The 15142-nt window shown below is 39.0% G+C and overlaps 1 protein-coding gene across 1 annotated transcript; it reads left to right on the top strand.

Annotated features, from left to right (window-relative positions):
* The first annotated feature begins 6611 nt into the window (after positions 1 to 6611).
* On the top strand, positions 6612 to 14191 carry CCDC151 (Coiled-coil domain containing protein 151). The gene is made up of 8 exons (XM_075308741.1): positions 6612 to 6746; positions 6857 to 7323; positions 12402 to 12587; positions 12659 to 13164; positions 13311 to 13563; positions 13620 to 13706; positions 13789 to 13948; positions 14021 to 14191. Exons 1-8 carry the CDS (start codon positions 6680 to 6682, stop codon positions 14149 to 14151), a joined length of 1857 nt encoding a protein of 618 aa, XP_075164856.1. The 5' UTR covers positions 6612 to 6679; the 3' UTR covers positions 14152 to 14191.
* The last annotated feature ends 951 nt before the right edge of the window (positions 14192 to 15142 follow it).

Genomic DNA, 15142 nt, shown 5'->3' with positions numbered 1-15142 from the left:
TCGTACAATTTGATTGTACGGTAATGATGCCATATTAAAACAGACAGTCGGTAGATAGTTGGGTATGGAAATTATTCCATATACTGAAGTTATTGCAAATGAAAGCGAAAGCATTTAAGGGACTAATTAGCGGCATTAATGACATAGTAATTTTCGGTGGTCATTTGCCATGCTAATAGCCTTTTCAAATAGAATGAGTTTGGTAGCCGATAGGAACAGCAACGTTGACTTAAAAAATCGAAAAATCAAAGACGACTTTTTGTAATCTTCAAATTCGTTCACTCAACTTTTAATACCAAAAACCTCTGAGTGGATCTAAGCATGTCCGTCCGTCCGTCTGTTGAAATCACGCTAACTTCCGAACGAAACAAGCTATCGACATGAAACTTGGCACAAGTAGTTGTTATCGATGTAGGTCGGATGGTATTGAAAATGGGCCATATCGGTCTAGTTTTACGTATAGCCCCCATATAAAGGGACCCTCAGATTTGGCTTGTGGAGCCTCTAACAGAAGCATATTTCATCCGATCCGGCTGAAATTTGGTACATGGTGTTGGTATATGGCCTCTAACAACCATGCAAAAATTGGTCCATATCGGTCCACTTTTACGTATAGCCCCCATATAAACCGATCCCCAGATTTGGCTTGTGGAGCCTCTAAGAGAAGCATATTTAATTCGATCCGGCTGAAATTTGGTACATGGTGTTAGTATATGGTCTCTAACAATCATGCAAAAATTGGTTGACATCGGTCCATAATTATATATAGCCCCCATATAAACCGTTCCCCCAGATTTGGCTTGCGGAGCCTCAAAGAGAAGCAAATTTCATCCGATCCGGCTGAAATTTGGTACATGATGTTGGTATATGGTCTCTAACAACCATGCAAAAATTGGTCCACATCGGTCCATAATTATATATAGCCCCCATATAAACCGATCCCCAGATTTGGTTTGTGGAGCCTCTAAGAGAAGCATATTTCATCAGATCCGGCTGAAATTTGGTACATGGTGTTGGTATATGGTCTCTAACAACCATGCAAAAATTGGTCCATATCGGTCCTTAACTATATATAGCCCCCATATAAACCGATCCCCAGATTTGGCTTGCGAAACCTCAAAGAAAAGCAAATTGCATCCGATCGGGCTGAAATTTGGTACATGGTATTGGTATATGGTCTCTAACAACCATGCAAAAATTGGTCCATATCGGTCCTTAATTATATATAGCCCCCATATAAACCGATCTCCAGATTTGGCTTGCGAAGCCTCAAAGAGAAGCAAATTGCATCCGATACGGCTGACATTTGGTACATGGTATTGGTATATGGTCTCTAGCAACCGTGCAAAAATTGGTCCACATCGGTCCATAATTATATATAGCGCACATATAAACCGATCCCCAGATTTGGGTTGCGGTGCCTCTAAGAGAAGCAAATTTCATCCGATCCGGCTGACATTTGGTACATGGTATTGGTATATGGTATCTAGGAACCGTGCAAAAATTATTCCATATCGCTCCATAATTATATGTAGCCCCCATATAAAACGTTCTCCAAATTTGACCTCCGGAGCCTCTTGGAGGAGCAAAATTCATCCGATCCGGTTCAAATTAGGAACTTGGTGTTAGTATATGGTCGCTAACAACCATACCAAAATTGGTCCAATCACACAAAAATTGGTCCATATCGGTTCATAATCATGTTTGCCACTAGAGCCAAAAATAATCTACCAAAATTTTATTTCTATAGAAAATTTTGTCAAAATTTTATTTCTAGAGAAAATTTTGTTAAAATTTTATTCGGTTCATAATAAAATTTTCATCATTGTCAAAATTTTATTTCTATAGAAAATTTTGTTCAAATTTTATTCGGTTCATAATCATGGTTGCCACTCGAGCCAAAAATAATCTACCAAGATTTTATTTCTATAGAAAATTTTGTCAAAAGTTTATTTCTATAGAAATTTTTGTTAAAATTTTATTTCTGTAGACATTTTTGTCAAAATTTTCTTTCTATAGAAAATTTTGTGAAAATTTTTATTTTGTAGAAAATTTTGTGAAATTTTATTTCTGTAGAAAATTTTGTCAAAATTTTATGTCTACTTTGTCAAACTGAATTACATACGTATCGGATCGATCTTTTTTGATTTAATATATACCACGTATGGACTTACATACAATTTAGAAGATGGTGTTAGGAGGTTTTAAGATACCTTGCCATCGGCAAGCGTTACCGCAACTTAAGTAATTCGATTGAGGGTGGCAGTGTTTAGAAGAAGTTTCTACACAATCCATGATGGAGGGTACATAAGCTTCGGCCTGGCCGAACTTACGGCCGTATATACTTGTTTTTCATTAAATTTGGGACACAAATCTTGAAATTTGGAGTCTCTCTGCTGAAGTTGTAAATCTTTGAAGTAAGGCAAATATTCCTTTAAATAAAGAAAAACATTTTTTATTTAAAACAACTAAGGAAAGTTTCAAGTCGTGCGGGGCCGACTATATTATACCCTGCACCACTTTGTAGATCTAAATTATCGATACCATATCACATCCGTCAAATGTATTGGGTGCCAAACATAATGGTTTGTCCCAAATACATGCATTTAAATATCACTCGATCTGCACTGAAAAAAAAGCATACTCGGTTCCAAAGATTTTGTCTTTACTTTAAAAAATTTGGTATTGATTCCGAGCCAAAGAAGCGGAGAATACAAGTAAGGATACTTTTAAGACACAATTCTCTTTCAAATTTAGGTTTTGTGTACTTGCTTCTAGGAAGCAAATTTTAATTTTTCGCTTTCTCAGATTTTTTTTTTTTTCATATGCTATCAAAGTCCTTTAAAAACGAGTTAACGGCAACTTTATTTTCCAAATTAGGGTTCGACTTCCAGTAGAAATTATGCTATGTTTGAAGTAAAAAACTTCTTTAAAATAAAGTTTTGAAAAACATGTCCTATATTTGAACGATTTTTTGCTTTGTAGTCAAGATGCAAAAAGACAACAAATTGAAAGACAATTTCATTAAATTTAAAGAATTTTTCTGAACTATTAAAGTCAAGTTGACCTTAGCCTATAAATTTTTTCTTTCATGTTAGGTTAGGTTAGGTTAGGTTAGGTTATGTGGCAGCCCGATGTATCAGGCTCACTTAGACTATTCAGGCCATTGTGATACCACAGTGGTGAACTTCTCTCTTATCACTGAGTGCTGCCCGATTCCATGTTAAGCTCAATGACAAGGGACCACCTTTTTATAGCCGAGTCCGAACGGCGTTCCACGTTGCAGTGAAACCACTTAGAGAAGTTTTGAAACCCTCAGAAATGTCACCAGTATTACTGAGGTGGGATAATCCACCGCTGAAAAACTTTTTGGTGTTCGGTCGTAGCAGGAATCGAACCCACGACTTTGTGTATGCAAGGCGGGCATACTAACCATTGCACCACGGTGGCTCTTTCATGTTAAGATATCCATTTTTAAGTCAAATCACATAATTATAAGGACAATACGACTTCATTGAAAAGTTTATCGACTTTTGGAAAATAACTTTATTTTAGAGAAATGCGCCTTCTATGCTAAGCAAAATTTGTATTCGTATTTTAAAGACATGAAATCTTTGACCTCACGACAATATTTTTTTCAGTGTGGACAGAATTTTATAGACTTCTACCAAATATATAGACTCAAAATTTAAGTCGGCCAATGTACTAGGTTGGAACACAATGTCAATAAAAAAATATGGGAAACATTTAAATTTGAAGCAATTTTAAGGAAACTTCGCAAAAGTTTATTTATGATTTATCGCTCGATATATATGTATTAGAAGTTTAGGAAAATTAGATTCATTTTTACAACTTTTCGACTAAGCAGTGGCGATTTAACAAGGAAAATGTTGGTATTTTGATCATTTTTGTCGAAATCAGAAAAACATATATATGAGAGCTATATCTAAATCTGAACCGATTTCAACCACATTTGGCACGCATAGCAACAACGCTAATTCTACTCCCTGTGCAAAATTTCAACTAAATCGGAGTAAAAAAATTGGCCTCTGTGGTCATATGAGTGCAAATCGGGCGAAAGCTATATATGGGAGCTATATCTAAATCTGAACCGATTTTAACCAAATTTGGTACAGACAGTTGAAATGTTTATTCTAATTCCTGTGCAAAATTTCAAGTAAATCGGAGTAAAAAATTGGCCACTCTGGTCATATGAGTGTAAATCTGGCGAACGATATATATGGGAGCTATATCTAAATCTGAACCGATTTCAATAAGATTTGGCACACACTACTAATTGTACTCCTAGTGCACAATTTCAAGCAAATTAGGGTAAAACTCTGACTTCTGGGACCATATTAGTCCATATCGGTCGAAAGATATATATGGGAGCTGTATCTAAATCTCAACCGATTTCAATAAAATCTAGCACACTTGACTATGGCACTAGAAGTTCTCCATGAGTAAAGTTCCAAGCATATCAGGGTAAAACTCTGGCTTCTGGGCCCATATAAGAGCATACCAAAATCAATAGGGTTCTAACAGGTTGGCTGATAAGTCCCCGGTCTGACACATAGATAGCGTCGCTAGTATTAAATGCATATTATTTTTATATAATACAAACCTTCAAATGATTCGTGTCAAAATTTGACGTCTGTAAGTCAATTAGTTTGTGAGATAGAGCGTCTTTTGTGAAACAACTTTTGTTATTGTGAAAAAAAAGGAATTTCGTGTTTTGATAAAATACTGTTTTCTGAAGGGAAAAAATACCGTGGAAGCAAAAACTTGGCTTGATAATGAGTTTCCGGACTCTGCCCCAGGGAAATCAACAATAATTGATTGGTATGCAAAATTCAAGCGTGGCGAAATGAGCACTGAGGACGTTGAACGCAGTGAACACCCGAAAGAGGTGGTTACCGACGAAAACATCAAAAAAATCCACAAAATGATTTTGAATGACCGTAAAATGAAGTTGATCGAGATAGCAGAGGCCTTAAAGATATCAAAGGAACGTGTTGGTCATATCATTCATCAATATTTGGATATGCGGAAGCTCTGTGCAAAATGGGTGCCGCGCGAGCTCACATTTGACCAAAAACAACAACGTGTTGATGATTCTGAGCGGCGTTTGCAGTTGTTAACTCGTGATACACCCGAGTTTTTTCGTCGATATGTGACAATGAATGAAACATGGCTCCATCACTACACTCCTGAGTCCAATCGACAGTCGGCTGAGTGGACAGCGACCGGTGAACCGTCTCCGAAGCGCGGAAAGACTCAAAAGTCCGCTGGCATAGTAATGGCCTCTGTTTTTTGGGATGCGCATGGAATAATTTTTATCGATTATCTTGAGAAGGGAAAAACCATCAACAGTGACTATCATATGACGTTATTGGAGCGTTTGAAGGTCGAATTCGTTGCAAAACGGCCCCATATGAAGAAGAAAAAAGTATTGTTCCACCAAGACAACGCTCCGTGCCACAAGTCATTGAGAACGATAGCAAAATTTCATGAATTGGGCTTCGAATTGCTTCCCCATCCACCGTATTCTCCAGATCTGGCCCCAGCGAATTTTTCTTGTTCTCAGACCTCAAAAGGATGTTCGCAGAGAAAAAAATTTGGCTGCAATGAAGAGGTGATCGCCGAAACTGAGCCCTATTTTGAGGCAAAACCGAAGGAGTACTACCAAGATGGTATAAAAAAATTGGAAGGTCGTTATAATCGTTGTATCGCTCTTGAAGGCAATTAATAATAAAAACGAATTTTGACAAAAAAATGTGTTTTTCTTTTGTTAGACCGGGGACTTATCAGCCTACCTGTTACTTTAGGTCCAATGGTTAGCATGCCCGCCTTGCATACACAAGTTCGTGGGTTCGATTCCTGCTTCGACCAAACACCAAAATGTTTTTCAGCGGTGGATTATCCCACCTCAGTAATGCTGGTGATATTTCTGAGTCTTTCAAAGCTTCTTTAAATGGTTTCACTGCAATGTTGAACGCCGGTCGGATTCTGTCCCTTGTCATTGAGCTTAACATGGAATCGGTTTTGCTTGCCACTGTATATAAAAGTCGGGGCAATCTTCAGGTCAGGGCTATCCTCTTTTCAGACGAAATGCGAATTTATGCCAAATTTCTGAATTAATATGAAATTATTTAATACAGATTTATCAAATTGTTTATTTTAGAAAAATCCCACTATTTATCTTAAGAGCATTGCTTAATTAAATTTTGGCAGATATTTTGTGAGGTGGAACATTCAAAGTCATTGCCATGACATCAACTGACAGGTAAAAATGGAAAACATTTGCATTTATTGAAAACAAGCTACGAGATGTAATGACTGTTTGCTTGATATCGAAGGAAAATTCTTTCCTTGTTTGGCCAGATATCAAATGGTATGAAATCAAGCATGAAATCCTTCAAAACAGAAACCCTGTCTACCAGCACCATTGCCTTGAAGGCCCAAACAACACACTCCATCAATAAATCGAATTTGTTTATAGCAACCGTTGTTGTGTTTTTTTTTTTGGGACCATTTCCGGTAACAGCTGGTTGCTAACGTTAATGATTTCTTCATGGCAGGAAAGTAAGGTAACATTTGCAAAACTCCTTTGCTCCAACATAGTAGTTTGATGAGCTAATTTAGAGGGAAAGCTAATATTAGGGAAAAACTCTTCGAAATGGATAACGATAAAGTGGATATTAATCATAAAATTGCTGAAATTAAAAAACGGATACTTCTGGCAGGTAACAAACAAAAAAGCAATTTTGGATGGGTAGAACTCATCTGGCAAAAAACAAGAAAGTTTAATTCAATTTTCCTTCGATCGTTGTTTTTTTGTATGGACTTTTTGCAGAAGGTCAAAAGACAGCCAATCTTGCTGAATGGCAAAAACAAAATCGCATCAATTCTGATACCATTTCGACTCTCAAAAAAGAAATCAAAGAGCTTACAACAAAATGTGGTCGTTTGCGAAATCCCTTACAACGTTCCATCATCATGAAGGAGCCACCTGCCACCACCTCGGTGCCACCCGGTGAAAAGGTAAGGAAAACCAGCTCTGCCTTGCCCACAATTGTTGTGGGTAAAGTGAGTTATCCGATTGGCGCCAAAAATGTGGACGATGCCATTTTCTTGACAGACTTGAAAATCACCGAAAATCGCAAGCAATTGGATTTGCTAAGGCATCGTTTCAAGTGTCGCAAACAACACTATGCCAAACTCATGGAACAATATCGTGAGCTGATGGCCAGCAAGGATGCTCAAGAACAGAATTTGGGTGAAAAACCACCAGAGACATTGGAGGAGGACCACAATCGTAAGGTAAGCAATGACTGTATTTGTTTAGCTAAAATGGCAAATGACCCCAAGATGGCTTCACCCTTTTGTCAACATTTCTTTCAAATTGAAAGTCATTTTGGCAACAAAGAAAATAAGCCCCATGGGTTTGCGAGGGCCAAGGCGGATATTTTAGAATGAATTTTGGTTTGGAAATGAAGTTAAATATAAACAAAATCTTAAGATTGAAGGGGGCATTTTGTCTCAAGTACATAAGAGGGAAGGAAACCATTAAAGGCGGGATGTATTTGCAATGAAATGTCTAAGTGGCTGACAGCAGAGAGCAGATTTGCCTTAAGATATGAGAGGTTCACAAGTTCACAAATTTGGTAAATGTTTCCGAAATGTTGGATACAGTTTTACTTTTCCACTAACTCCAGGAGAAAATATAAATCATTGCATCATAATACAGAAGTCCAAATTTGTATGGGATACTAAATGCCCCAACCCAGTTGGTCCGTCATGGATATCATGAAATCTACGTTTTGTTTGCCACAGAATGAAGGAGAATCTCCGTGGGATTCCGATTTTAAAGGTGTCAAATACTTCTCTAAAATTGTATTACTTGTTGGCCTATCAACGATTCGTTCGTCACGAAACCGCGGAGAATTTCGCAGAGATTCCAATTAAAAAGCGTCAAATGCTACTCTGACATGGTGACACTTTTTGTCGGGAGCGGGCAAATGAGGCATCAACGATTCGTTCGTCATGCAACCACGGAGAATTTCGCAGAGATTCCCATTAAACAGCGTCAAATACTACTCTTACATGGTGAAACTTCTTGTCGGTTGCGCTTGTTGTCGGGAATGAGGATCGATCCCGCCGATAGTTTTCTCGAGGCCAACATTTTGTGCAGAATATAATCCGCTCAACATTTTAAAATGCCATCTGTTCCAACTATCTTGTGCACCAATTCGGCCAACTCGGAGCCTACTAGCCAATCTAAGTGGATATATTGGTTGCAGTTCCACCGTAACACTATACAGTAAGATGGATCTATAGACTCGAAGGTCTCAGTGATGAAACTGTAGATTATGAGGTCTTCGTTGAGGCACAGTAGCCCCGGAGGACTCTGTGCGTAACTTTAGGTCCGAAAGCCGCAATGGTGAGACTGTAAAGCAGAAGGTCTCAGTGGTTGAACTGAAGGTCTTAGTGGTGGATTTATAGGCTCGAAGCTCTTAGTGGAGGCACAGTAGATTTTCATTAGGTTAGGTGGCAGACCGATGTATCAGGCTCACTTAGACTATTCAGTCCATTGTGATACCACATTGGTACAGTAGTCCCGAATCTCTCAGTGGGGATCTGTAAGCTCAAAATCTTCAGTGGTGGAAGCAAAAGTCCTAGTGGGAAACCATTAAGCCGTCAAGTTTCAGTGGTAGACCATTCGATCGGAAGATCTCTGTGGTATTTTGCGCCCCAGAGCGAATATCTCAGCAAAATTAAAAATTAGGATCGAACTAAGAGCATAGCGATGTGCAATGAGCCACAATTCAACGACCAACAATTATGATCATCCAGTCGATGGATATGTTGAGAATTAATTCCTCTTGCGCTAATTTTATCCATGTCAACCAAAGTAGTTTTTGGGTAGTGGAACACGGTCGCCAAGCAAGCATATTGTCTAGTTAATGGTTCTAAGGAAGAGACGCATTTCAGCCACACTAGGACAAGCAAACATACAAAGGTATGTGAACAGAGGCACTCCTCAAGGAGGAGTTCTATCACCTCTTCTTTGGAATGTTGCTATAAATGACCTTTTGGTTTCCCTAGAAAAAGAAAGGATACAAGTGGTGGCATACGCAGATGATGTGGCGCTAGCAGTCAGGGGAAAATTCCCATCAACAGTTAGAGATATTATACAGAGAGCCCTCCGGATGACTGAGAAATGGGCGAAAGATAATGGTCTTGGGGTAAATCCTGCAAAGACAGAACTAGTCATGTACTGCAAAGATCGCAAAACTCCCACGGTTAGGCCCATTTCCTTAGGGGGTATTGAAATTCCCTTTAGGGACTGTGCAAAATACCTTGGCGTTATTTTGGACAGGAAGCTGAACTTTAAGCTTAATATTGAAGAAAGGGCGAGGCAATAGGGAAAAAGTGGGGACTAAAACCAAAAATTGTACATTGGCTATACACGGCAGAGTTTAGACCTATAATGCTATATGGTGTTGTAGTCTGGTGGCCGGCACTTCACCAGCCGACAAGTTTAGACAAAGTTCAGCGTATGGCGTGCTTGTGTATCTCAGGTGCATTCAGCAAGACAGGCACAAACTCCCTTAATGTCATACTGCATCTATTGCCTTTAGACATTTTGGCCAAACAGTCAGCTGCAACAACGGCTGTGAGGTTGCGCGAGCTATCGCTGTGGTCGGAAAAAAGTTAAGGTCACAGTTCGGTCCTCAAAATAATGCCAGATGTGCCTAACGTAGTGGATTACACTTTGGCGAGTCCACTTTTCGACAAAAAGTTTAAGACTCTAATTCCCAACAGTGAGGCGTGATGTACACGGACCCCGGGGAATAAAAGATATATAGATTTCTACACTGATGGCTCCAAATTGGATAGACAAGTGGGTTTCGGAGTATATTCTAAAGATCTGGAACTTGGAATAGCGAAAAGATTACCTGATCACTATAGTGTTTTTCAAGCTGAATTGTAAGGGTTGTAACGACACCAAGCAAATATGGCCCCATTTAAACTTAAACCGCACACTAGATATGCTAGTGTTCTCGAGACGCCAGATATCACTCCTGATATCTGCTATAACGGGTCGCTGCCTGATAGGCGATTTTGCAAAAACTATTGGTGCGAAGTATAATGACTATTGTATGAGCTGTCATGATGCGGAGGAAAAGGAATCAATAAAACACCTCTTGCGTGAGTGTCCTGCATTTTGTGTAAGGCGTAAGCAAATTTTAGGGGCATATAGCTTCAGATTACTGGCGGACCTGGTAAACGTTAACTTAAGCAGTCTGCTAATGTTTTTGGAACAATCTGGTTGGTTCAACAGAAGAAAATAATCGAGAAGGTTCAACGGTTAAAACTAGAAGTGCCCATATGTAATAGGTACTTTTAGTTAATGTGGTATCACAATGGACTGAATAGTCTAAGTGAGCCTGAATCTAAATCGGGCTGCCACTTTAACCTAACCTAATGGTTCGAGGGTTTTTTTGTTCGTATGTTGGGGCTCGGATGTATATTCGAGCCTGTTTTCCTAATATAGAGTGGCGGGTAATGTACTCCAAATTCCAATTTTAACTCTAGCTGTCGAAGATGACGCACTTACAAAACTGAACACTTAAAGGCTTTGTGGAGGAACAGTACCCCAAAGATCTCAATGGGGAACTGTAGGCCCCAAAGCCGCAATGGAGGACCTATAAAGCCGAAGGTATCAGTGGTGGAACTCAAAACTTGAAGGTCTTTGTGGTGGATCTAATGACTCGAAAGTCTTAGTAGCCTCGAATCTCTCAGTGGGGAACTGTAAGCCTGAAATCCTAAGTGGTGAGACTATAGATCTGAAGGTCTCAGTGATGGAACCAAACATATAGGGTTGGTGGGTAAAGTATTCCAAAGTACAATTTCAACGCTAGCCATCGAAGGTGAAGGTGAAGGAAGACGTAAAACAAAGGCAAAGGCGGTTAGGTGGTGATTCGGGTACTGGTTCTCGTTGTTGGGTTGAAAGATTTCGAGTTAATCGTGAACTTTTCGTGGTAACGAGTTGTAGATGATCGTGAACTTTGTGATGCTTGATAACGGCCGGTTGCACAGTCTATGTCGGTAAACAAGTTGCTGTCGCTGGTAGAGTTGATAGGTAAATTGAAAACGGTTAGGTCGGTAATTCGTGTCATCTCTACAGCTTCATCGGTATCCGCAACTTCATCGGTAATTCGGTTCGGTAATCAGTAATGCGGTGATTCAGCTTAATCGTTAGTACGGTTCGGCGATTCAGCTTAATCGGTAGTTCAGTCATTCTGCTTAATCCGTAGTGCAGTTCGTATATACATCGGTAGTACGGTTCATGTATACAAATTTGCCGGTAATACAGTCACTGTACAGGCCTGGGTGAAATAGAAGATGTCCATTACCTGTGAAATATAATGGAAAATAATGTACCCTCAACGTGTGAGGAAGGGTACCCTCATCTTATCCTCAATTTGTGAGGAAGGTTGTGCCCTCAACTTGTGAGGAAGGTTGTACCCTTAGCTTGTAAGGTAGATGTTACCCTCAACTTAACTGTGAAGACAGTTTGAACAAACTTGTTCTGCGTTCAGTGGGAGGACTTTCCTTATATGAATCCGAAGATTCACTACGATGGGAAAGCCTGTCTTCAATACCCAATAACCTATGTTTAAAACTCCATGCAACCGAAAGCAATATACGAACGTTTTTCAATATGATTATCTTTCTCGAATCAGCAATTGATGTTGCTCAATTTCCGTAGAAATTATCTTACCTAGTACCTGTTTGAATATTCCTTGAATCGTAAAACTTCCTTCAAGCGGTTCTGCATTATTTTAGACATAGACTATTCACCGTGGGGCAGCATTCATTCTCTTTTCAATGAATGCTGCCCATTCTATGTTTTGCTCACTGATAAGGGGCCTCCAGCTTATAGCCGATTCCGAACGGCGTTCCGCACGCAAAAAGAAACCTTTGAAACACTCAGAAATGTCACCAGCATTAGGTTAGGTTAGGTGTAGTGGCAGCCCGATATTTCAGGCTCACTTAGACTATTCAGACCATTGTGATACTACAATGGAGTGGTGCCCTATTCTATGTTAAGCTCAATGACAAGGGACCTCCTTTTTATAGCCGAGTCCGAACGGCGTTCCACATTGCAGTGAAACCACTTAGAGAAGCTTTTAAACATTCAGAAATATTAGCAGCATTACTGAGGTGGGATAATCCAGCGCTGAAAAACTTTTTGGTGTTTGGCCTAAACTGGGTTTAAACCCACGACCCTGTGTATGCTCCCAGTTTATTGATCATCTCTCAATCGTATCTTTGTCTCGCTTACCGTATCTGTCCGTCCTGACCCTCTATCTCTTTGTTCTCCATTTCAGTTAGTTTGCCAATTGGAAAATCAAATACATCGTACAAATGTCCAATGGATGGAGGCAGAACATATTCGTAAGAAATATCGATCTATAGAGGCATCGCTAATGAATGATGCCGAACGATTTGAGAAAAGCTTAAGGGAGCTGGAGGTGGCATTGAGTGAACAACAACAAGAAATCAATCGATTACAAGTAAGATAATAAGGAGACTCATCTAATCCATGCCGACATTTCTTAACATTCCCCTAACGAACATCTCTTAGGAAATCCATAATGAAGCCATAGAAATGCGTGATTCGGCCAAGATTATACTACAACGTCAGGAGCAACAGGCCAATATATCACAAAAGACTCGCGAGAAACAAGCTCAGGAGTTCCGTAAGTTAGTGGAACAACGTAAACTCGAATTGGAACGTATCGGACGTAAACTGTTCTTTGAGGGCAAGACGGTTACGCATCAGGATAGTATTGGTTCCAGTTCTGGGGAACAACAAACTGGTAAAACCGAAACAGATGAAGATGAAAATTCTCAATTGAAAAATGTTACTGGAGATATGGAAGATTTATTCAAAAATCTAATGGAAGTGTCTGGAGCTACTTCACCACATGAAGTCTTTGAACGATTCTCGTCGCAGAAAGAATCCGCTATACGTTTGAATTATTTAAGAGCTGCTGCTGAATCGGAAAAGAATAGTTTGGAAAAATTACGAGAGACTCTAACCAAAGAATTGGAATCATCGAAATTTTCCGATGTCAAAGAGAAAGAGGTGTAAGTAGAGGGATTAAGAGGGGGAGTAGAAGAACATATGAAAGGTCCATCCTTCACTGAGATGGTCACTTTTTGTGTCACTTTTTTGAAATTCTTAACTGTAACCTCGAATTTGTATCATTGTTAATTTAGTCACTTTCTTCCAGCAATCAAGAAGTCATCGAAAATATCAAAAGTCAAATAGCCGACTATGAAATCGAACGTGAAAAGAATCTAGAATCGGCTGAAAAAACAATGGATGTTTTAAAATTCATAAAGGATCGTCTATGCGAAATGATCTATAAATTGCAAGAGGTCAATGAAACTAAAGTTGAACTAAAGGATAAGGATATGAGTATTCAAGTACAAGAGTTGCCAGATTTTTTGGTACACAAAGCTGAGGATAGAGATTTAATACAAGTACATAATATTTTTGCCAACATTAATCCCATCCGACCTAATGTGTGTAATTACAGATTTTAAAATATAAATTGGAAAAATGTCAAGATTTGAATAAGCTACCAGATGATTTGTCTACGGAAAAATTAGATTTGGATATAAGTGTAAGAACTCCATTTTGTGTTTAATACTTACCTGAGTATCAGTATATTAAAAACTCTTGGTATATACTGTTCCCCTTTTTAGGAGGAAGAATTTATGATGTCTTTGCCTCCCCGAACTCCTTCACTCCAAGAAAATGAAAAGCCTGCTGCTATGCCCATGTGCTATTTCAATTTATTGGCTGGAAGAGCCCAAAGAGCTGCTGGAACATTATCCTCATCACCGGAACAGGCTCCGGCAGCTGGTATGTTTATGGAAGAAAGATGTATTGCTTTACTTCACTACTAACATTTAAATACTGTGTTTTGTTTTTTAGCTTCCGCCGGTAACGAAGAAGAGAGTGAAGTTCCATCACGTAATTTCCTTAAACGTCAATCGGTCCTAATAGTTGATTCGAAATCACGTAGGAAACCTTTTAGAGCTGCTCCCGCTGCCAGAAGGAAGTAATCTAATATGGCAATTAAATACTAATAAAATGTAACCGATAAAGTGTGACGAAAATAAACTGTTGAGTAGTTTTTAATATTGTGAAATTGGGAATAACATTGTGATAAGTGGGAACCTTCGAATGAACAGTTTAAGTTATAAACCTCTCAAAGCTGTTGCTTATTAATCCACAAAATTCAAAAGACTGTGTATTTTGGAGGCATGCAACCACAAACTCCATCAACTTTTTCAATGGATTCGGTGAAAACACCAATATGATTGTAAGATTTATCGAAGAGAACGAATGCAATACAGCTAAATACGTTTGCTGTTGTAATTGCCATGTAAAACTCTTCTAGCTTGGCTTCTCCTTTCAGTGTACACACCTTTGGCGAATATTGCACTTCTTAGCCATAACAGGTTGGCTGATAAGTTCCCGGTCTGACACATAGATGGCGTCGCTAGTATTAAATGCATATTATTTTTATATAGTACCAACCTTCAAATGATTCGTGTCAAAATTTGACGTCTGTAAGTCAATTAGTTTGTGAGATAGAGCGTCTTTTGTGAAGCAACTTTTGTTATTGTGAAAAAAAATGGAAAAAAAGGAATTTCGTGTTTTGATAAAATACTGTTTTCTGAAGGGAAAAAATACGGTGGGAGCAAAAACTGGGCTTGATAATGAGTTTCCGGACTCTGCCCCAGGGAAATCAAGAATAATTGATTGGTATGCAAAATTCAAGCGTGGTGAAATGAGCATGGAGGACGTTGACCGCAGTGGACGCCCGAAAGAGGTGGTTACCGACGAAAACATCAAAAAAAATCCACAAAATGATTTTGAATGACCGTAAAATGAAGTTGATCAAGATAGCAGAGGCCTTAAAGATATCAAAGGAACGTGTTGGTCATATCATTCATCAATATTTGGATATGCGGAAGCTCTGTGCAAAATGGATGCCGCGCGAGCTCACATTTGACCAAAAACAACAATGTGTTGATGATTCTGAGTGGT

This window comes from Haematobia irritans, chromosome 5, assembly GCF_050003625.1.
Source record: "Haematobia irritans isolate KBUSLIRL chromosome 5, ASM5000362v1, whole genome shotgun sequence".
Lineage (NCBI taxonomy): Eukaryota > Metazoa > Arthropoda > Insecta > Diptera > Muscidae > Haematobia > Haematobia irritans.
The sequence above is the reverse complement of the archived record's forward strand: the minus strand, read 5'-3'. Positions and strand labels throughout refer to the sequence as shown.

Bases quoted from the DNA above. Each gene is read 5' to 3' on its own strand.
- CCDC151 (XM_075308741.1), top strand. From the start codon at position 6,680: ATGGATAACGATAAAGTGGATATTAATCATAAAATTGCTGAAATTAAA. The intron at 12,588-12,658 runs GTAAGATAATAA...AACATCTCTTAG, and splicing joins AAGAAATCAATCGATTACAA to GAAATCCATAATGAAGCCAT. The intron at 13,949-14,020 runs GTATGTTTATGG...TTTGTTTTTTAG, and splicing joins GGAACAGGCTCCGGCAGCTG to CTTCCGCCGGTAACGAAGAA.